The 22,806-nt window shown below is 45.3% G+C and overlaps 1 protein-coding gene and 1 pseudogene across 4 annotated transcripts in view; both read left to right on the forward strand.

The window, feature by feature from the left end:
- The first annotated feature begins 5,004 nt into the window (after nucleotides 1–5,004).
- On the forward strand, nucleotides 5,005–5,978 carry LOC309856581 (protein SET pseudogene; annotated as a pseudogene). Its single transcript has one exon. The product of its transcript is annotated as a protein SET pseudogene (transcript).
- A 16,031-nt stretch (nucleotides 5,979–22,009) lies between these two features.
- Nucleotides 22,010–22,806, forward strand: part of MECP2 (methyl-CpG binding protein 2) — a 69,056-nt gene continuing 68,259 nt past the window's right edge. The window contains exon 1 of one of the 3 annotated variants that reach the window (XM_082716624.1): nucleotides 22,010–22,191. Coding sequence is in view for 1 of the 3 variants with exons in the window: in XM_082716623.1 (XP_082572749.1) it covers nucleotides 22,130–22,191 (62 nt within the window). In the remaining 2 variants the exon portion in view is untranslated. The remainder of the gene's footprint in view (nucleotides 22,192–22,806) is intronic. The other 2 variants (XM_082716623.1, XM_082716625.1) reach the window with 2 other exon arrangements.

A 22,806-nucleotide genomic window follows, 5' to 3' on the forward strand; every position in this document is an offset into this window, starting at 1 on the left:
ACTTAGTGTAAGAAGTGATGACTTATCTGGTGTACAGCATAAGTATCATGAGTTTAGAAAGTTCCACTTAATAAAGCATCTTGTAAGAAATGAATAATAAATACAACTCAAGGGGCGCCTGGGTGGCTCAGTGGGTTAAGCCGCTGCCTTCGGCTCAGGTCATGATCTCGGGGTCCTGGGATCGAGTTCCGCATCGGGCTCTCTCTGCTCAGCAGGGAGCCTGCTTCCTCCTCTCTCTCTCTCTGCCTCTCTGCCCACTTGTGATTTCTCTCTGTCAAATAAATAAATAAAATCTTTAAAAAAAAATACAACTCAAATCTTGCAAAAACCCAAATGTAGTGTTCACGTGATATTTTATACTGTAATAAGATCGGGGAGAAGACAGAACCATCTTTTAAATGAAAATTAACAAAATTATTCAAGGGTTTACCTTGAGAAGCATTGAAGGAGCTTGGGAGTTTTAGATGGTTTTCTTGGCTTTATTTTACCAAGTTGTACAGCTAAAGCGAGGACTTCATAAGTGGGGTCCAAAACTTCTAATCACAAATAATGAGAGGTCGTGTCATCTGGAGGTGAGTGGAATGACCAGGGCCTTAGCCACGCGAAGCTACCCAGTGCCCCACTTACATGGCCGGAGGATCCCGTGACTGGTGGAGCCCGTGGCAGCCATCTATTGGCCCCATGAAGGCGCCTGGGGAGGGGAAACTCTGTCTTCCCTGTTCTGTCAGGCTTGAGGCCACTTCCCCATTTGTCTCTTACGTTGTTAAGGCCCTTGAAATACTAGGAAGAGTGTTTAATACAGGAGGAGGCTCCCGAAGCTTCTCCACAACTGTTAATGTTTGGCCTGATAGCAATGTGTGTTTCCTTGTTCCTTATCCTGTAACTTAGCAACCAGGACACCCTGGCAATTTAAAAAAAAAAAACAGTTTTCATTTTCTCTTATCCAAAACCTGCTTTATAGAGAGAAAGAGTGTACTGAGGAAATATGACTACAGTTCAGACTTTTACTAATAGCATAGTTGGTTTTATATGGTTATTCATACATATTTTATCTTTACTTATTAGAGTATGATAACCACAAATTCAATGACTTAATTAGTTAATTAATTAATTTTTCTGTTTTCCTTTTTGAGCATTTGGAAATTACCTTTGTTCATTGAAGAAACCAGGATATGATATTGCCCCCATAAGATCAATATCTTTAACTTATTTGAATATCGGAACAGGCGTACCGGAGGACAGATCCATGTTGGACGGGGACTGGAGTATATACAATTTGGGCCCTTTAAAAAAAAAAAAAAATATATATATATATATATATATATATATATATATATTTATTTATTTATTTATTTAAGAGAGAGGGAACAGGGGGAGGAGTAGAGGGAGAGGGACAAGCAGACTCTGCACTGAGCGGGGAGCCTGGCACGAGACTCACATCTCACCACCCTGAACCATGGCCTGAGCCGACATCAAGAGCTCGTCACTGCACCAACTGAGCCACTTAGATGGCCTTCAATTTGGTTCCTTCTTTTCTTTTTTAAAAGATTTTATTTGTTCATTTCAGAGACAGAAAGAGGGAGAGAGAGAGATAGAGAACCCATGAGCAGGGGGAACGGCAGAGGGAGAGGGAGAAGCAGACTCCCTGCTGACCAGAATCCCAATGAATGACTCGAACCCAGGACCCCGAGATCATGACGTGAGCCAAAGGCAGATGTCTAACTGACCGAGTCACCCAGGTGCACCTGGACCTTCTTAAAGAAATAGAATACAGGGGCGACTGGGTGGCTCAGTGGGTTAAGCCGCTGCCTTCGGCTCAGGTCATGATCTCAGGGTCCTGGGATCGAGCCCCACATCAGGCTCTCTGCTCAGCAGGGAGCCTGCTTCCCTCTCTCTCTCTCTGCCTGCCTCTCTGCCGACTTGTGATCTCTGTCTGTCAAATAAATAAATAAAATCTTAAAGGAAAAAGAAATCGAATACAAATTTAGTTCCAAAAATGTATGTTTATTTGGAAAAATAAAAGAAATCACAACAAACGACTCCCTGCTCTGCCACCAGCTCTTTGGATGTGGCCTGGGTATGAGCTGAAATGGCCCATCTCCCTCTTTGTACCTATGGGGCTGCTGTCAGGGCAGTGCCATCCCTGCTCTCTCTATTCCAGGACCATCCCGATGACCTTGAAGCCTGGCTGTAGCCTCCCTGAACCACCCTAATCCACCACCCTTGACCTAGTAGCTCTCCTGTGGTTCCCTCTCCTCGAGGTGAAAGAGAAGTCGGGCTACTTGAGGTGGTCTTACAGCACTGGCACCACGCCTGCCCAGGGTGTGAGGGGGGCCTGGGCCTGTAGAGCCTGTCACCTGATCCTGGGGACAGCCCTCTGAGCTGTGAGGGAACTGGCGGTGAGATTCTTGCTCAGGAAACCTGCCTGGGCTCCAACCCAGTCTGGTTTCTTGTTTCCTAACCTTAAGGAGCTGGTACTTTCACATCAGAGGTGTGGGTTTAAATTTTAAAAAGGTTTTCCTCCAGTCTTCAAATGTCTTTGAAATCAATGGAAAAAGGAATTCCTGTGGTCCTCATTTGTTCATTTCGTCCAGAAGTGAGCAACGATACCTTTCAGGGAAATTCCTCCCGCCGACGCGCATACAGAGCAAAACCCGGCCTTCATCCCCCCAAGAGTATCCTCAAACCCTCCCACATGCAGGAGACTGTCAAGGAGGCCTCCGGTGGGGACAGAAGTGCCTCCACTGCGACTGTGTCTGAACTGGGGATCTTTGTTGGGCACCAAGTTTCAGTGTCTCCCCGGAGGGCTGAGCCCATTGGCTCAGGAACCCCTGGGTGCAGACTGACAGGTGCAGGAGCTGCCCCGTTTCATGGGGGCACTATATAAAGTTGGGAATTTGTTGGGGTGTGCGGAGGGTAAGCTAGGAATCAGTGGAAAGGTTCTGAGGTCATGCTGGTGTCCACAGCTTCTCCTGGCATCCTGCCTTAGCCCACTTGTGTATTTTCCTGAAATTCCCCTGGTTCTTTTAAGGGGGAGAAATGAAGAAAAAGCAGTCAGAACCAGCCTCACGGAGCCTGGGTGGAGGTTGGGCTTATGAGCTGGCTGGGACTCCACTTGTTTCCCTCCCAGACCTACAATAGCCATGCCCCAGATGTCACAGGTGCCCCGAACTCCCCCAGGGACCACATGCCCTGCTCCCCTGGACTCCAGGGAGCAGAGCTCAAGGCAAAGACCACAGAAAACAGGCAGAACCAGTTCTGCAGCTAGAGCTAGAAGCTAAGTGTAGTCCCCAGGGAGGGCTCCTGTCCGGCCCCCACCCGCCTTCCCCTGCAGAAACTGCTAACCCTTGGACACAATGACTCTGGCCCCAGATAGGAAGCAAAGAAAGAGAGACTGGTGTGTCACTTCACTCTGGGAGACTGGACAGCTCACCCAGGCTCGCTGTTTCTAAACTGGAAGACAAACACGCTACAGAAGCCCTGTCAGCTTTGTATCCTGGAACACAGTCACAACTGCCAGAAACAGGACTTTCAGTCTCTCACCATGAAAGACAAGAGAAACTAACCAAGATGGACCAGGGGACCAGAAATCTCAAGTGGCCCCCCAGACTTTGACAGACAAGAACCCAGAAGCCAGCTCAGTCGCGGCAACCAACAGTCAGCTTCCCAGTCAGCAGCCACCCTCTTGGGAAGGACGGCTAGAGACTCAAGGACCTTCACCTCCACGACTGAGACTTGCCAAGGGCTAAGGCTCTGCCCTCATGGCAGCTACCCAGAGGTGAGTGACCATGGGGGAAACCTCCAAACTGTGGAAACAACCGTCTTTTCATTATTATTGTGTCGTGTCCGTCACCATAGAGTACATCACGCAGTGTTCCAAGACTCATTGTTTACATATAACACCCAGTGCTCCTTGCAATATGTGCCCTCCCTAACACCCACCACCAGGCTCTCCCAAGCCCCCAACCCCTCCCCTGTAAAACCCTCAGTTTGTTTCTCAGAGTCCAGTCTCGTATGGTTCGTCTCCCCCTCCGAGTTCCCTGCCTTCACTTCTCCTCCCCATCTCCCCTTGTCCTCCATGCTAAGTGAAACCATGTGCTAATTGGCCTTCTCTGCCTGACTTATTTCACTCAGCATAATCTGAGAACAGGCTGCAGAGAAAGGCGTGTATAGATAAATTTCTTCCATAGGTATAAGGGATGTTACTTTTCCAAGGGCTAAAAATCTGCCATTTTTTTTTGAAAGACTTTATTTATTTATTTGTCAGAGAGAGCGAGTGAGAGCGAGCACAGGCAGACAGAGTGGAAGGCAGAGTCAGAGGGAGAAGCAGGCTCCCTGCGGAGCAAGGAGCCCGATGTGGGACTCGATCCCAGGACGCTGGGATCATGACCTGAGCCGAAGGCAGCTGCCTAACCAACTGAGCCACCCAGGCGTCCCAAAATCTGCCATTTCTTTATGACTTATGTGAGTGACACCTGGGTCATGTCCCAGCGACACCTCCAGGAAATGCTAGATATGGCACTCCTCATGAGAACTAACGAGCAATATGGTTGTGAACTTCAATTAGAAAGAAATACAGCGGAAGGAAGTTCAGCTCTTTTCTCATGAAAAAGTCCTGCTTCAGTTGAGAGAAAACCCACTTTTCCTTAAATTCGGAATAGAGCTCACCCACTTGTATTTGGGTCTTTGTGTCGTTCCCACTTCAGACACGGGCGTAGACATGATGTCCGCATCACTGTCTACAGGATGGCGTTGTCCCCAGCATGGTGACATGATCGACGGAGCCGGGGGGGGGGGGCGGTGGAGCAGAACTGCCTGGCTGAGGTGGGAGCTTCCCCGGCAGGATCATGACACAGACACACCTCGTCAGGACACGAGGAAGGGCACCGAGGAGCTGTATCATGAATGGAAAATGACGCGCAGCTGCAGATGCGGTCATGATTTCAAATAATGGGTGTTATGAACAACCTCACGCCAATGCTTTGAAAAGTGCTGTTGGAATGAACAAATCCCCAGAAAAGGAAAAGGCAGAGAGCGATCAGAGCTTCTCCCAGGTGCGCATCCGCTCTCGCCTCATGGACTTCCTCACAGCACGGCCCCGAACGCCGGTCTTTGCTCCCGCCTCAACCGAAGAAACGGAGAGTGCCCCTTGCCCCCAAGCCGGAGGAGAAGGCCGCCTCTCAGCACGTGTTGAAGGGAGAAAAGGAACAGCAAGAAGCAATTTGAACAGATTGATGAAGTACAAAAGGAAACAGGTAGATTTAAAAGAACAGGCCAGCGAGGAGATTTTGAAAGCGGAACAGAAATAAAGCAAACTCCACCAACCTTTTCTTGGGAAGAGGTCGGACTTTATCGCCAAAATTCCAAATTTGGGGGTAACCACACTTGTCAGCCATTCACAAGTGTCGGCTCTGCTTGGGGAGGGGGACGAAGAGGCCCTGCGTTATTTGACAAGAGTTGAAGTGACCGGATTTGAAGATATTAAATCAGGGTGCAGAATATACTTTAAAAAAAAAGTATATATTTTGGTGAAAACCCTTAGTTTGAAAATAAAGTTCTCTCCAAAGAATTTCACCTGAATGAGAGTGGCGAACCATCTTCAAAGTCCACTGAAATCAAATGGAAATCTGGAAAGGATCTGACAAGAAACGTTCAAGTCCAAGGCAGCAGCCCGCCAGCAGGAAGAGACGTGCCTCATGCAGGGGCAGACGACTCCGCACGGGTCACCCAAGATGGTATTTGGCCAAATCCATGACAGCACTGCTTGGTGCCCGCTGCGCATGATGGAGAAGGGCAAGGAGGAGAAGACGATGATGTTGAAGAGGGACGATTGGAAGATACCGATGAAGGACGAGATGAAGGCGAAGGTGAGGCAGGTGAGGATGACGACGTCCGGGGAGGAGGCGACGAGGCGGGAGGACGAGCTGAGTGATGGGACACGCCTGGATTCCGTCTCTCCTTTTTTAATGTTCTGCAGTCCCTGGGAGCAAGTTGCACTCTTTTTTTTTTTTCCTCTTGCGCTCATTTGCCGTGTTTTCTGAAGTCTCTTTTCCCTCCCTCTATACATACCATGGTTCCCAAGTTATTTTGGGGGGGAAGCACCTTGAGCGGAATGCAGTGGGAAAACATATCTACCCCTTTCTTTCCAAATGTATTTTTATCCCTTCCTGTCTCAACAAAAACTACAGAATCAACACCACTGTGCTCTGTGGGAAAAAAGAAAAACCTTCTGCTCCCTTAGCAGAAGGAAGCTGGAAGCTGGAAGGTAGGAGGCCCCCGCATGGAGGTGCCCCGAATCCGAGCTGTTTTCCCCCTTTCTCCGGATGTTGGGCTCAGAGATTACACTGTGTCTCTACGTGGGTATGGACAGTTAGCATTTACCAACTGGTATCTGTCCATTTTCTCTTATAAAAAAAGAAAAAGAACCTTAAAAATGAGGTCATAGATGGTCAGCAAAGGGTGGGTTTGAGATGTTCACGTGGGTTTGTGGGCATTTTGACCACATGGCTTCTCTTCTGACTGACACCCTTGCAGTCGAAGATGACACTTTCAAAATAAAAATCTCCCTTAAGAAGCAAAACAGATGTGGGGCACCTGGGTGGCTCAGCCAGTTGAGCATCTGACTCCTGATTTCGGCTCAGGTCATGATCTGGGGTTGTGTGATGGGGCCTGGGATGGGCTCTGTGCTCAGTGCGGCGTCCGCTTGTCCCTCTCCCTCTGCTCTCTGTCCACCCCCCCACGCATGCGCGCACTCTCTCTAAAATAAATTTTTTAAAATCTTCTTCTTTTTTTTATTTTTTTAAAAAGAATGAAACAAAACAGATGAACACAGGGGAAGGGAATAAAAAGAGAGGGAGGCAAACCATGAGAGACTCTTGGGCACAGAGAAAAAATCGAGGGTTGGTGGAGGAAAGGCGGGTGGAGGATGGCTTAAATGAGTGACGTGTGTTAAGGAAGGCACTTGCTGTGACGAACACTGGGTGTGACGTCTAAGCGACAAATCACTAAATCTTACTCCTGAGGCCTATATTACACTATATGTGAACTGACTAGAATTTAAATTAAATCAATCAATCAATCAATCAATCAATCAAATAAAATTGTCTCCTAATGATGACTTGAGCCCTGCCAGTCAGTGGGAAAATCACAGGAACCTGTAGGATCTTACCTGGAACTGAAATTCTTCATTGTAATTTCATTCCTGTTTATTTTTAAATTTTCCTTTTGTTTCACTGGGAAGGAAAGATGATGCTCAGTTTTAAACATTAAAATCTACAAGTTGCCTAGTTACAATAGAACTAAATGTCTACATGCACACGTGCACACACACACAAGGAAGAGGCAGAAACCCTAAACAGTCATATAATCATAAAATATTTTTATCAGTAATCAAACTCCAAGCCCAGATGACTTAATCAGGAAGATCTACCAAATATTCAAGAATAAATGGTTCTAGTTTTATACACATTCTCACAGAGAATAACAAAAGAGGATATACTTTTGTTAGAAGGCAAACATAACTTTGACACCAAACCTATTAAAGGCATCATGGGGCAGGAAATTATTGGCAAGCTCCATTATGAGCATAGACACAGAAATCCTAAGCAAAATATTAGCTGTTCGGGCTCTCTGCTCAGCAGGGAGCCTGCTTCCTCCTCTCTGCTTACTTGTGATCTCTGTCTGTCAAATGAATAAATAAAATATTTTTTTAAATATTAGCTGTATATAAGGATGGTAATACATACTGTCCATGCTACATTTATCTCAGGAGTGCAAAGTTGGTTTAACAAGAGAAAATAATTTATTGTAATTAACCACATTAATACGTTAAAGAAGAAAAATTACGGGATTATCACAATAGGTGCAGAAAATGCATTCAATAAAATTCAACATCCATTCATAATTAAAAAAGAAAACTCAGGATACCGGGAATTAAAGTGGGCTTCCTTAACAAAAGCCCTATAAAAATAATTATAGTCACCACAGTTAATGGTAAAACGTTGAAGGCTTTCCCTTGAGATCAGAAATAAGTAAAGGGTGCTCATTATCATCACCACTTTTGTCAGCGTTGTAATGTTGGCCCTAGTAATAAGTAAAAGCTAAAGGCAAGAAAAGATTGTCATTATTCACAGGTGATTTGATGTGGACTATGAAATACAAAGAATCTAGAGATAAATCATTACAGTTATTAAGAGAGTTTAACAAGGTTGCCGGATATAAAATCCATATATAAAACTTACTTATATTTCTGTCAGCAGTGAACAGTTCAAAAATGAAATTTTAAAAATTAATATACCATTTGCAATAACATTTTAAAAAACACAAAATACCTAGGAATACGTTTCTAAAAGATTCACAGGCCTTTTGGGGAGGAAATGATAAAACTTTAACGAGCGACGTTAAGGAAGACCTACATAAATGTCCAGACTGGAAGACTCGGTACTGTTTCCCCAAATTGATTCACAGATTCATGGCAATACCTATCAAGACCATCATACGACGAGCTGATTCTAAACTTTGTACTGAAATGCAAGAATAGAAGAGGCACTCTCTTTTTAAAGATTTGATTTATTTATTTGACAGAGAGGTAGAGAGCACAAGTAGGCAGAGGGGTGGAGGGAGAGGGAGAAATAGGCTCCCCGCTGAGGAGGGAGCCTGATGCGGGGCTCGATCCCAGGACCCTGAGATCATGACCTGAGCTGAAGGCAGATGCTTAGCCAACTGAGCCACTTAGGCGCCCAAAGAGGAGACACTCTTGAAGATGAAGGGTGAGGGGAAAGGTTTACTGTTCCAGATTTGGAGCATATTCTAGAGTTACAGAACTCAGTGAAGTGTAGTCAGGGTGTGGGGATGGACAAACAGAGCAGTTGGGCTGAATAGAGAGTGTAGAAATAGGACCCTTTCTTCTGCGGACCCCTGATATATGACAGAGGCTGCATTCATATGGAGACTGAAATGGAGCAAAACTGTACCTCTACATCACACTATAGACAAAAGTCAGTCTCACATAGATTAGAAACATAAACACAGGGCGCCTGGGTGGCTCAGTGGGTTGGGCTGCTGCCTTCGGCTCAGGTCATGATCTCAGGGTCCTGGGATCGAGTCCCGCATCGGGCTCTCTGCTCAGCGAGGAGCCTGCTTCCCTCTCTCTCTCTCTCTCTCTGCTGCCTCTCTGCCTACTTGTGATCTCTGTCTGTCAAATAAATAAATAAAATATTTAAAACCAAACAAAACATAAAAGAAGTCCCAGCTCTGACAGTACCAAGCGCGGACGAGGATGTGAGGAAATGAGTCCACGTCGCTTTGAGGAACTGGTCTCTCGGACAGAGGCTCCAAGAAGAATGTTCCGGGCCGGACGTTTGGCTTTCTGTAGTAAGCAAGACCAGGAAACCCCCCAAATGCCCAATGAGACTAGAACGGGTAAATGAGCTGTGGTGTATCCGCAAGCGGAAATATCACACAGGAATGCTAACGAACGAGCCGTCACTATATTTAGTATCACCAACATGGTGGTTAGCGAAAATAAAGAAACAAACTTGGCATTATTCCATTCAGAGAAAGTTCAAAGTAGGCCGGACTAAACTCTTGTTTGGGGAAGCTTCTTTAGGTGATAAAATTGTTTTTAAATTTTTATTTATTTATTTGGGAGAGAAAAACAGACAGCAGCAGAGAGCATGAGCCAGAAGAGGGGGAAGCAAGTTCCCTGCCAGGCAGAGAGCCTGATGCGGGGCTCAATTCCAAGACTCTGGAACATGACTCAAGCTGAAGGCAAAGGCTTAACCAACTGAGCCCCCAAGCACCCTCAAACAGCTTAAAAAAAATAGATTTATTTCTTCATTTTGGGGGTGGGAGAAGGCCAGAGGGAGAGGGGCAGAATCCCAAGCAGACACCCCGCTGAGCACAAAGCCTGACATGGGGCTCCGTCCCACAACCCTGAGACCATGACCTGAGCGGAAAGGACCTGAGCCACCTGAGTGAGTCTTTCACTCAACAGAATGTGCCATCAGGCACCCCTCGAACAGATTTACTCAGCTATAACTTACATGCATCCAAATGTAGTGCTTAAAGTATACACTTGGGGGGTGTGTGCCGGGCTGTCTCGGTCAGTTAAGTGTCTGACTCTTGATCTCAGCTAAGGTCTTGATCTCAGGGGTGTGAGTTCAAACCACATGTAAAAAAATAATAGACCATAAAGTATCCAAATTGGCACATTTTGACACATGTATACTCCTGTGAAAGCACCACAATCAAGATCATGAACACAGCAATCACCCCCAAAAGAGTCTTCATGCCCCTCGGTAAACCCTTCCCCCCACCAGTCCCGACGGCCCAGTCCCCAGGCAACACTGATCTGCTTTCTATCACTACGTGTTCATTTGGATTTTCTAGGGTCTTATGTAAGCGGAGTGTAGACTCTTTATATAAATGCGGCGTAGACTCCTTTTCTGTCTGGCTTCTTTCACTCAGTGGGATGACCCTCAGCTTGTCCTTGAGTAGCATTCCCTGTCCTGGACATACCACAGGCTGCTTCCCATTCATCCCCTGAAGGACATTTGCCTTGTTGTACCTGGCGAGGGCATGAAGTGCTTCCTGGAACGGAGAGAGCCTATGAATGTGTCCCACGTGTGTGCTCAGAGCGGACAGCCCGTCCTCCGCGCACAGATCCGGGCCTCAAGGTCAGAAGTGTCTTTTGCAGAGGCTCTTCGGTGGCTCAGTCCTTAAGCGTCTGCGTTCGGCTCAGGTCATGATCCTGGGGTCCTGGGATTGAGCCCCGCACTGGGCTCCCTGCTCAGCAGGGATACTGCCTGATACTCCCCCTGCTGTGCTCTCTCTCTCTCTCTCTCTCTGTATCAAATAAAAAAATAAATAAATAAATTTTTTTAAATAAATAGAATCTTCTCCAAAGACTTGGGGTGAGACTGAGCTTTGCTCGAAGTTCCAGAACTGAAGGACGGGAGCCACCCAGTTGAAAACACCCAGCGAGCGCCCAGCACGTGGCTGAAAACAGACCCTCTCCAAGGTACCTGCTTCTAGATGCTGGAGGAAAATCATGACCAGCACGGAATTCCATAGTAGCCACATTATCACGCACACCTAAAGGCAGAACACAGACACTGTCAGACATGCAACTTCTCGAAAATTTCTCTTCTGCATGCTCTTCTAACAGAGAACACGAAATCCACCAAGACCACGAACCGTGAGAAACAAGGCTACAGAAATAAAACTCAGAGAAGGAAACCAAGGATGGAGAGAGAGAAGAGGCGGGAGAAAAGTCAAGTGGGCCGATTTCCTTATCTCTCAACAAAAACTGCTCTTATCAGTAGATACTGTTCTATGGGTTTCCTAAGGCTGGAGGGGAACAGGGAGAAGACCTGGAATCAAGGAGGGCCTCTTGGCGGGAGCTCCAGCCTTAGGGGCGGCAGCGGTTTCCTACCTGGATGGATCACCAAGCTTCTTCCACATCAACCTCCCGGTACTGCTGGGTGCCCCTTCCCTGGCATTCAATGCCCTTAGTTGACGTAGTTTCTGTTTTCTTGAGAGGAACTTCATGGATAAAATAGCCAATTTGAGACCACAAGGAAGAGCCCATGCTGGCATCATGGCAGAGGGGAGTGAGAGATAACCATTGACCAAATATTAAGCCAGAAAGAGCCCTGAAGAAATTTCAAAAAATAGAAAAGAATACAGAACACATTCTTTTTAAAAAGATTTTATTATTTATTTATTTGATAGGCAGAGATCACAAGTAGGCAGAGAGGCAGGCAGGGATTGGGGAAGCCGGCTCTCCACTGAGCAGAGATGCGGGGCTCGATCCCAGGACCCTGAGATGATGACCGGAGCCGAATGCAGAGGCTTAACCCACTGAGCCACCCAGGCACTCCAGAACACATTCTTGGAATAGAATGTTAATTAAAATGGAAAACAGAACAAAAGCCTACCTTTAGAATTTAAAACTCCCTTTAAAAAAATCTTTGGTTATGAGCTCCAAAGAACAATTATTATATTATTTACCTAGAGTTGTTATTTTACATTTCTTAGTTAATTTTTATTTCACTACTAGGGATGGTATGCAGGAAGAGGGGAGGAGATGTTAATATGTCAATTCCAAATGCTGTATATTACTTATTATATATAATGGGAGTGTGTAATGAAAAATAAATCAAAATGTTTAAAATAATTAAAATTAACCATAATAGAAAAAAAAATCTTTGGTTAAAAGAAGTCTAAGAAAAAAAAATTGCAGAATATCTAGAAAACAGGAATGATGAGAACAGAAAGTACTGAGCTGGAACACAGAGAAACCAGAGAACTAATAAATCAATCTCAAAACTGGCTCTTTGAGAACACCAAAACAAGACCCAAAGATAAAACAACAGCCAACCTAAGCAAGAGGTGAAAAGAACCAAAAGAAAACAAAATGAAAGGCCCAAACTGGGAAATAATAAAATTGGTCATAAGTCTTCCAGGGTCACAAACAATTTGTGTTATAGGCAACAGAAAAAGTAATTATGGTAGGGGAAGCCTTAACCACAGAGAACGTTCTCGTGAAGAGATCCCTGATGCCTGATTGAGCTACTGCCACTGTTTCAGATGTCACCTCCAGACCCAATCCATTCCAGGAGGAGCAGAACGTCTGTGGCTTCCCAGAAGTCCCTTGGAGAACATCCCTGAACTTAACCCTGGTTAGAACTCAGTCACTGCCCACCACAGTTTGCCACAGCAGGAGTTCTTCCTGAATTACACAAGAAGAGGGGGAGCCATGGGTGACTGCATGGTTCAGTAGGTTAAGCATCCGACACTTGATTTCAGCTCAAGTCATGATCTCAGGGTCGTGAGATCAAGTCTTACGTTGGGCTTTACACTAGGTGTGGAGCCTGCTTGAGATTTTCTGTTTCTTCCTCTCCCTCTGCACCACCCCCTTCATTACAGAGTGTGTTTGGATATCTGGTAAGGCAGTCTTCTCTTGAGTCAACAGTTTCTTGGCCCATCTTGTATATTTACTGTGATGAACACTTGAATCATATCCTTAAGTTCCATGACATTCAGGTAGGGGAAAAAATGGATAACGCCTACTGGCATCCTTCAGTTTCCCGATGTTTCTGTTCCTCTTGCCTCCACTCTCTCCCCTTTTAGAGATTATCTTTTCCTCTTTATGAGGATGAGATGTAAATATTCTGACAGTTCAAAAGTCAAGTGAAGCTGCTATCGAGTGGTCAAAGATACATTACTATTGAAAGTTAGGGGCACCTGGGTGGCTCAGTGGGTTAAGCCGCTGCCTTCGGCTCGGGTCGTGATCTCAGGGTCCTGGGATCGAGTCCCGCGTCGGGCTCTCTGCTCAGCAGGGAGCCTGCTTCCCTCTCTCTCTCTCTCTCTCTGCCTGCCTCTCTGCCTACTTGTGATCTCTCTCTGTCAAATAAATAAATAAATAAATCTTAAAAAAAAAAAAAAAAGAAAGTTAGCACACCTGGGTGGCTCAGTGGGTTAAGCATTAGCCTTCAGCTCAGGTCATGATCTTGGCGTCCTGGGATCAAGTCCTGTGTTACACTCCTTGTTCAGTGGGGGGTCTGCTTTCTCCATCTCCCTCTGCCCCTCCCCCTGCCTCTGTCTCTCTCTCTCTCTCTCAAATAAATAAAATGTTTTTTTAAAGAATTTTTTTTAAGATTTTTTCATTTATTTGTCAGAGAGAGAGAGAGAGCATGAACACAGGCAGACAGAATGGCACGCAGAGGCAGAGGGAGAAGCAGACTCCCTGTCGAGCAAGGAGCCCGATGTGGGACTCGATCCCAGGACGCTGGGATCATGACCTGAGGCAGCTGCTTAACCAACTGAGCCACCCAGGCGTCCCAATAAAATGTTTTTTTAAAAAGAAAGTTAAGAGAAGAGGTTTGAGTGTAATATTTATACTTACAAACATCTAAAGATAAGAGTATGAATATCAAATACGGTGTGGCAGGAGTTCCCAAGATCACCCTCAGGAGCACCCAGGCCTTCTGAGTTAGGGCTGTGTGCCATCCTGCAATGAGAACCTATCCTTCCATGTTCTGTGTATATAAACAAGTTTTCTGCAAGTTGAAAACCAAAGACAAGTTGAAAACCAAAGATATCATAACCTGAATGTGGGTTATGCTATTTGTGTAAATATTTTTGATGCCAGATCAAGAAGACACATTTTAGGATTACATTTCCTTTGTATAAATTGAACTGATGAACCCTGGGCCATTGGGAAAGAGAGTTGTTTCAGAATCAAGGTCCAGTGAATTCTCTCTTCTTGTGCACCATTAGTTGGTAAAATTATGACATATTTTACTTTCTTTCTTATTTTGATCATAAATTTCTCATCAGTTCTTGTTTTCCTGTTTCTAGGTGCTTTCCTTTATTTTCTTGTACTAATTAACCATCATCGCATTCAATTTTCTTCAAACTCCCAATCACACCATATCATATTTGAGTTGACGCACACACGCCCTTTCTTCTCTGAATTCTTGGAGTTCTCTCTCCCAGAGCCTGCCATTCTCCTACTTCAATCTGCTCAGATTGCCAATCAGGCCTTCTGCCCAGTTGGCATCCCTGATATTTCCTATCACTGTAGTCCTGGATTAGATCCACTGTTTTGTGGATCCCACATTTTCCTTTTTCTTGGCTTATACCCTTGTTTTGCTGGAGAACATCCTCAAGTAGTTTCCTAAGAAAGTGTATTTGAGAGAAATTTTTTTAGCTCTTGCATATCTAAAAATATTTTAATTCCGTTGTCATATTTGATGGATATTTTGGCTGGTGTAGAATCTGGATTGAAAACCATTTTTTCTTAGAATTCTGAAAACATTGCCCTATTACCTTTTTTAAAAAAGATTTTATTTATTTATTTGAGAGAGAGACCACAAGCAGGGAGGAGAAGCAGATGCGCCCCCCCAACCCCCACTAAGCAGGGAGCAGGTCACCCTGAGATCCCAGCATCCTGGGATCACGACCCAAGAAAAAAGGCAGATGCTTAACCGACTGAGCCACCGAGGCACCATGCCCTATTATCTTTTTAAAATTGTTGCCCTATTATCTTTTATCAGTGTTATGAGATGATGTTACTTATTCTGATTCCTGTTCTTTTTTCTCACTTTTATCTTTCAAGAACTCTTGTTAATTGCTTGCTGGACTTATCAAATTGTTCTTCCTAGTCCTTATATTTTTGCTCATATTTTTTGTCTGTATTGTTTTGTTCTATTTCCTAGCAGACTTCTTCAGTTTTGCCTTTCAATATTGCTATTGGAATTTGAATTTCAATAATCACATTTAATTTCCAGTAATTATTTTTTCTTCTCCATTCCTTTTACATAATATTCTATTCTTGTTTTGTGGATACAATATCTTTTTTAGTTTTCTGAATATGCTAATTAAATTAAAATTTTCTTTCCATATGATCCCTGCATTTTCTGGAATTCCTTTAAGTTCATTTTTTTCTATAGGTCATACTTGATTATTTTTAATGTCAAAGACCTTCTTCAAATTTCTGAGGATTCTTAATGGGTTTATTTAGAGGTTTTATTTATTCATTTGGCAGAGCGAGATCACAAGTAGGCAGAGAGGCAGGCAGAGAGAGAGAGGAGGAAGCAGGCTCCCCGCGAGCAGAGAGCTCGATGTGGGGCTCGATCCCAGGACCCTGAGATCATGACCCGAGCCGAAGGCAGAGGCTTAACCCCCCTGAGCCACCCAGGTGCCCCTCTTAGTGGTTTTTTAATATTTAGCAAAGAAATGCTGGATAGCTATTGTGGATTTAATCTGCTTTGGGGAAAATAGGTCTGTTTTCCTGCTATGAGTCTTCTGTGTAGGCCAGGGAACCAAAGAACAGAGTTCACATTCTCCAAACGTTAGAACGAGGAGAAAATTGTTCAGGAGTTGCCAACTCCCATGCTGGAGGCTCTACCTCTCTGTAGACATTTCATTCCATTTCTATAGAGGACGGTCACGGGTTTTTCTTGCAGGCCTGCACCAGCTGCCAGCTCAGCTACCTGGTAGAGAAGAGGAGCTTCCAACTGTTGCAGTCATTCTGTATTGGGATCTTCAGTTAATTCTCATGTGTTCGGTCCCATTTTGTTCTGTTGCCTTCCACCACATGCCTGCTGGTTCTGAGCCTACTCTGGGGCACCTGGGTGGTTCAGTTGGTTGACCATTGGCTCTTGGCTTTGACTCAGGTCATGATCTTTGGCACTGTGAGCCTGAGCCCACTGGTCAGGGTCCAAGCTCAGGGAGGACTCTGCTGGAGATTCTCTCTCTCCCTCTGCCCCTCCCCACAAACATGCTCGCTCTTGCTCTCTCTCTCTAAAGTAAATAAATAAATAGATAAATCTTAAAAAAGGAAAAAAAACCTCTGTGTGTATGCACATACAACTGTGAATATAATGTATCAGAATTAATTCATTTCTCATCTATTTTCCCATTTCTTAGTACATGTAGTTAGGCTATTAAGTTTTTTAAAGATTTTATTTACTTATTTGGGAGAGAGAGAGAGATCACAGAGGCAGAGGGAGAGGGAGAAGCAGACTCACTGCTGAGCCTAGGGCCTGATGTGGGGCTTGGTCCCAGGACCCTGAGATCATGACTTGGGCCGAAGGCAGATGCTTCAGTGACTGAGCCACCCAGGCCCCCCAAGGTTATTAATTTTTCTAGATGACTACTTTAGCTACATAACTTAGGTCATTGTTTGTCATTTCTGAAGTTTATCATTTTAGCTGTTGTTTCCTCTTCAGCCAGAGTTATTTTGAAGTCTGTTTTAAAACTTACAAGTGGAAAGTGGTTTTTCATTTTATTTTGTTTTGCTTTTGCCCATTCTTTTGTTCCTAAGTTTGAATCTTATCATAAAGTTGCCAGAGACTGGACTGCATGATTTCAACATTTTGGAATTTACTGAGACTTTTTTTGAGGTGTCTAATTCATAAGTAACTTTAGGAAATTTTCCATAGTGCTTGAAACAAATTTATGTTCTTAATTTTTTGTTATCATCTGGGATGCTAGTTCTACAACTCCAGACCATCCGTTTTGTCCTTCTCATTTTCCATTGTCTTTGTGGATGTGCTTTCTTAAAAGTAAATATTCCTATCAGTCCAAGGAATTTTTAGACAGATCAATTAGGAGTTGGTGCTCTGTATGTCATATTGATAAAATCCTTCTGGTAGTTGGTTTTCTGTCAGTTGCTAGTCATACTATATTTTCCTGGTTTTTCTAAAAGATTTTATTTATTTATTTATTAGAGAGTGAGACAGCACAAGGGGTGGCGGCAGAGGGAGGGGGAAACAGACTCCCCGCTGAGCAGAGAGCTCGATGTGGGGCTCGATCCCAGGACCCCAAGATCATGACCTGAGCCAAAAGCAGACACTTAACCAACTGAGCCACCCAGGTGCTCCAATTTTCCTGGTTTTTATCTTTTACAGTCTAAATTTTAAGGGGACCCATTTAATAAACATTATAGCCCATTTTTTTAAATGACACATTTTTAATTCTACTGGTGAATACTTTAAACTCTACTGTTTTTCTACTTTTCAATGGCAAAAGTGAAATTGTATTATTTAAGCCTTGTTTAGTCAAACTAAGGAATTCAGCAAGATCCTCTTCATTGGTTTTCTTTTTCAAAAATGTCTTGACTTCTAGTCTTGTGCACTTACTCTTCCCAATCTAGAATTAACTTGTTCGCAGAAAGTCCTTGATTTTGACTTGGGGAAAAGAATCTCTAGATTAATTTATGAAGAATTGGCATCTTTATTATGTAACTCTTTCTTTCCAGGAATGCAGTAGTTTGTTTGTTCGTTTGTTTGTTTGTTTTTTCTTACTTCACAGAGACAGAGACAGAGAGAGAGGGAACATAAGGAGAAGCAGGTTTCCCACAGGCAGGGAGCCCAATGTGGGGCTTGATCCCAGGACCCTGGGATCATGACCTAAGCCGAAGGCAGACGCTTAATAACTGAGCCACCCAGGGGCCCCATCTTTCTTTCTTTTTTAAATCTCTTATTAGTACTTTATTTTCTTTATTGTGTTATGTCAGTCACCATACAATACATCATTAGTTTTTGATGTCGTCTTCCAAGATCTCTCCCTCCCTTCCTTTCTTCTTTCTTTCTTTCGTCTTCTTTTATGTCTTCCAGTCAAGTTTTATAGTTTTTAAATAGGTTTTTGGCATTTCTTTTTTTTTTTAAAGATTTTTTATTTATTTATTTGACAGAGAGAAATCACAAGTAGATGGAGAGGCAGGCAGAGAGAGAGAGGAAAGCAGGCTCTCTGCTGAGCAGAGAGCCCGATGCGGGACTCGATCCCAGGACTCTGAGATCATGACCTGAGCCGAAGGCAGCGGCTTAATCCACTGAGCCACCCAGGCGCCCCGGTTTTTGGCATTTCTTAAGGCTATTCCCTGCCATTTTATAATTTTTGTAGCCAGAGTAAGTTGAGTGTTGTTTTTAAATTACATTTCCCAGCTTTTTATTACTGGCTGTGTCTGTATGTGTCTATATATGTGTCTGTATGTCTAACCCTAACCCTAAACACCAGGGATTGATCTTCCCTTACTGAGGCTAATGGGTTTTTCTCCTCATGATGAAACTCCAAGGGTGAGGTTTCAAAGAGAATTGGAGGAGGATACCTGTGTTTTATTTTACATGAATAATGTTGCACCATAGATCTTGTTCTATTTCTTGTTTTGTCCCCACCTAACACCATTAAATATGATGTTGGCTCTGAGCTTCTCAATAGATACCTTTGATTAGATTGAGGAAGCTCCCTTGTACTCATAGCTCTCTGAGTTGTTTTCCTCGTAAGTAGGTGTTGTATTTTATTAAACACTTTTCCTGCATTTATTGAAATAATTGTATAATTTGTTCCCCTTAAATCTTTTAAGATTGATTTCTAATTTTAAACCATCCTTGCATTCTTAGCATAAATTTCAACTTGGTTATGAAATATAATTATAATCTGCTGGACTCAGTTTATTTGTCTAGCATTATTACATCTATCTAACATATCCTATAGCATACTTTTATTGGCTTATTATAGTAGTTATATTAGTCTCATAAAATACGTTTGGAGAAGTTTTTTTTTTCTGTGTATGGTTGGAATTACCCATTCATTAATAATTTGGTAGACTTCAACTGCAAAGCTCTCCAAGCCTTTTTTGTTTGTTTGGTGGGGGTAGATTTTTAAGATACATAGTCAATTTCTTTGTGGTTATAGAGGGTCTATCCAGGTTTTATGTTTCTAGGGTCAGTTTTGGTAAGCTGTGCTTTTCTAGGAATTTGTTCATTTTGTTTATGTTTTCCAATTTTCTGCCATACAGTTGTTCATAATATCCTTTTAAAATTTTATGTCTTGTCTACTACCTATTGTATAATCTATATATCTGTGGTTGCATCTCTTTTTCATTTATAATATAATTTGTCTTTCCTCTCTTTATATTTAGGTTCTTAAAGGGCTGGCTTTTCTTTTCAGCTTTTCGAAGAATCAGCTTTTGATGTTCCAATCCTATCATTTGTTTCTGTTTCATCCTTTTCTACTCATCCTTAATTGTCTTCTATTTTCTCCAGGTTTACTCTGCTGTTTCTTTTTATAGTTTCTTTTCTTTTTTTAAGATTTTATTTATTTATTTGAGAGAGAAAGAGAGAAAGATCATACACATTTGGGAGCAAGCACAAGCAGGGGGAGGAGCAGAGGGAAAAGGAGACTCCTGGCTGAGCATGAATCCTGACGTGCGGGGCTGGATCCCAGGACCCCGAAATCATGACCTGAGCTGAAGTCATACACTGCACTGACTGAGCCCCCCAGGTACCCCTCTTTTATAGCTTCTGGAGCTGAATGCTCAACTTGTTGACTTGTTAACCCAAACGCCTACTCAACACCTCCACTTGCACATCTAATAGGCACCCAAGCTTAACATGGTCAAAACGGAACTCTTGGGGCGCCTGGGTGGCTCAGTGGATTAAGCTGCTGCCTTTGGCTCACGTCATGATCCCAGGGTCCTGGGATCGAGCCCCGCATCGGGCTCTCTGCTCAGCCTCGAGCCTGCTTCCTTCTCTCTCTCTCTGCCTGCCTCTCTGCCTGCTTGTGATCTCTCTCTGTCAAATAAATAAAATCTTAAAAAAAAACAAAAACGGAACTCTTGATATGTACCTCTGAAAATGTGGTTTCGTACAGTTTTCACCATCATAGTGAAAGGTACCGATTCATTCAGTTGCTCAGTGGAAAACTCAGGAATCATCCTTGTTCCTTCTCTTTCTCTATACATCTAATCTTTTCTACTCGACTTTGAAAATCCAGAATGAGTGTTACAGCACCTCAGAACCTAGTTCATGCCACTATCACTTCTCCTAGACGGTTGTCAGGGTTTCCTGACTGGACTTTTGTTTCTGGTTCTGTCCCTCACGGACAGCTCTCCACACTGCACATACTACATGGATCTGATGATGTTAACTCTCAGTTCAAAGTCCTCCAAAGGCTTCATCTCAGGAGAGGCTCCTAGTTCCCATGGTGGCTCTAGCTGCCTGTCCAACTGCATACCCTGCTATTCTCTGGCCACATAAACTTTCTTCCCAACATGCCAGGCACAGTAGCTCCTCAGGGCTTTTGAACTTGCCTGGAATTTTCTCTCCACAGATATCCATATGGGGGAATAAAACAAAGGCAAAAGTCTATAGATCTCTAAATAGCACCCCCTTTACTCTTGCTTTATGTGTCTCAAAACCCTTATCACTATGCGACATTATATTACTAATTTGTATGCTTAGTATGAATCTTTGCCACAAGAATGTTTACTGTCTTGTTCAGTACTGTGAATCCAGAGCCTGGAACGATGCCTGGCATGTAGCAGGTATTTAATAAATGAAGGGGAGCCACCAAATCAGAATTAGAAGATTCCTTGTTTTCTTTTTTTTAAGATTTTATTTATTTATTTGAGAGAGAGAGAGCGCGCGAGCTTGAGAGGGAGAGGGTCAGAGGGAGAAGCAGACTCCCTGCTCAGCAGGGAGCCCGATGCAGAACTCTATCCCAGGACTCCAGGATCATGACTTGAGCCTAAGGCAGTTGCTTAACCAACTGAGCCTCCCAGGCACCCCTAGAAGTTTCCTTGTTAAGCACAGAACCAGTACAAGGAGCATTGGATGTACTAGATAGGTGGAATACAATTAAGGTTGCTTTGAGAAATAGTCCTGTCCTGCACACCCTATTGGATAAAACTTTTTCCATACTCCTAAATATTTTTCTGACCCAGAATTGCTGCATCTTAGTTCACAAATCACCTTTTCTAGCAAGTGTTCCCTCTCCCCTCCTGGCAGAGCTAAGTGCTGCTTCCTTTGTGCTCTCACTGCCCCTTCTGCACACCTCCACCAAAGCTTCTGATACAATTAACAGATCTCGGTGCAGCCTGGCCATACACAGTCTTCTCCCACCAGAGTTTCAGGAAGACCACGGCTGTAGTTTGTTATTTATTCCCTGACCCTGTGAGAGTGTGGCATACGGCATCGGGCACACAGCAGGCCCAGATGAAAGAATGCAATGGGTAGGCCCCTGAAACGAAGGTCGGTTGTCTGGAACAACGTCAGGCTCCAGGATAGGCAAGTTTGCTACTCCTAGTGAAGGTGGGGATACTGAGAAAATACAGGTGCGGTGAAACTCTTACAGCAGCGTAGTTTGTGCGTTTGTGTACAGCGGGTCAATGGCCCAGGAGGGCCACGCAAAAAAGGCGTGCGGAGCCTAGGCCTTCACTTGCCCCAGCATCCGCAAGGGCCCATTAATCCTTAATATTCAAATTCCTCCCACTAAACCAGCCCCTCCGCGCCCTAGCCGCCTCTTTCCCCCAGTGACGGTGGATGGCAACCAATCGGGAGCTGGACGGGGTTTCCACCCCCTTTTCCCTAGCGGGAACGGACACCAACCCCAGCCAATTGGTAGCATCGTTACCGAGACCCCGCCCCACCCTGGCCGCCGCACCCAATGGCGGGAGGGCTCCGGCGGTGCCGGGGGCGGGGCGCGGGCGCGCAGGTGCAGCAGCGCGCTAGCAGGCCGGGAGGGCGGGGCGCGACGTCGGCCGTGCGGGGTCCCGGCGTCGGCGGCGCGCGCGCTCCCTCCTCTCAGAGAGAGGGCTGTGGTAAAAGCCGTCCGGAAAATGGCCGCCGCCGCCGCTGCCGCGCCGAGCGGAGGAGGAGGAGGAGGCGAGGAGGAGAGACTGTGAGTGGGATCGCCGCGGCCGCGGGCGGGGACCCTTGCCGGGGGGCGGAGGGTAGGGGCGGGACGAGGCGCGGGAGGGGCCCGCGGGGTCGGGCGACACGGCTGGCGGATGGCGTCCCTCCTCTCTACCCTCCCCCTCCCGCCGCCGCCGGTGACGGCTCCCCCCCCCCCCGGCCCGTCACCCGCACTCGCGGTGACCGTCCTCGGCGCGGTCGTCCAGGGCCGACTTCGCCTGGCGCCCCCCTCCCTCCCGCCTCCGGCGCGCATCCCGGCCCCCGGCCCCGCGGGCGCCCCTGTCGCCGGGGTTTTGCCTGTCGGGGCTGCGCGCGCGTCGTGCCCTTCTCGGGGCTTCGGGCCCGCGGCGTCGTCGCGCGCCCGCCGCCCCGGCCTCTCCCTGGATCGCGCTCTCCCCTCTCCCTCCCTCGCGCGCCCCCTGTGCCGTTACTCGGCCCCCCCACCGGCGCGCGTGCGCAGTCCGCCTCCCGTCGGGAGAGTGCGCCACAAGGGTTCCTGCGCTCTCACCCCCATCTCCAGGCTTTGCCTCCCCCTCCTTCTCGCCCATTCCATGACTTTCTGCCCCCAGTGCGAGCGAGTCGGTCCACCATCTCCTCTCCC

The sequence above is a fragment of the Mustela nivalis genome (genome assembly GCF_964662115.1).
Source record: "Mustela nivalis genome assembly, chromosome: X".
Taxonomy (NCBI): Eukaryota; Metazoa; Chordata; class Mammalia; order Carnivora; family Mustelidae; genus Mustela; species Mustela nivalis.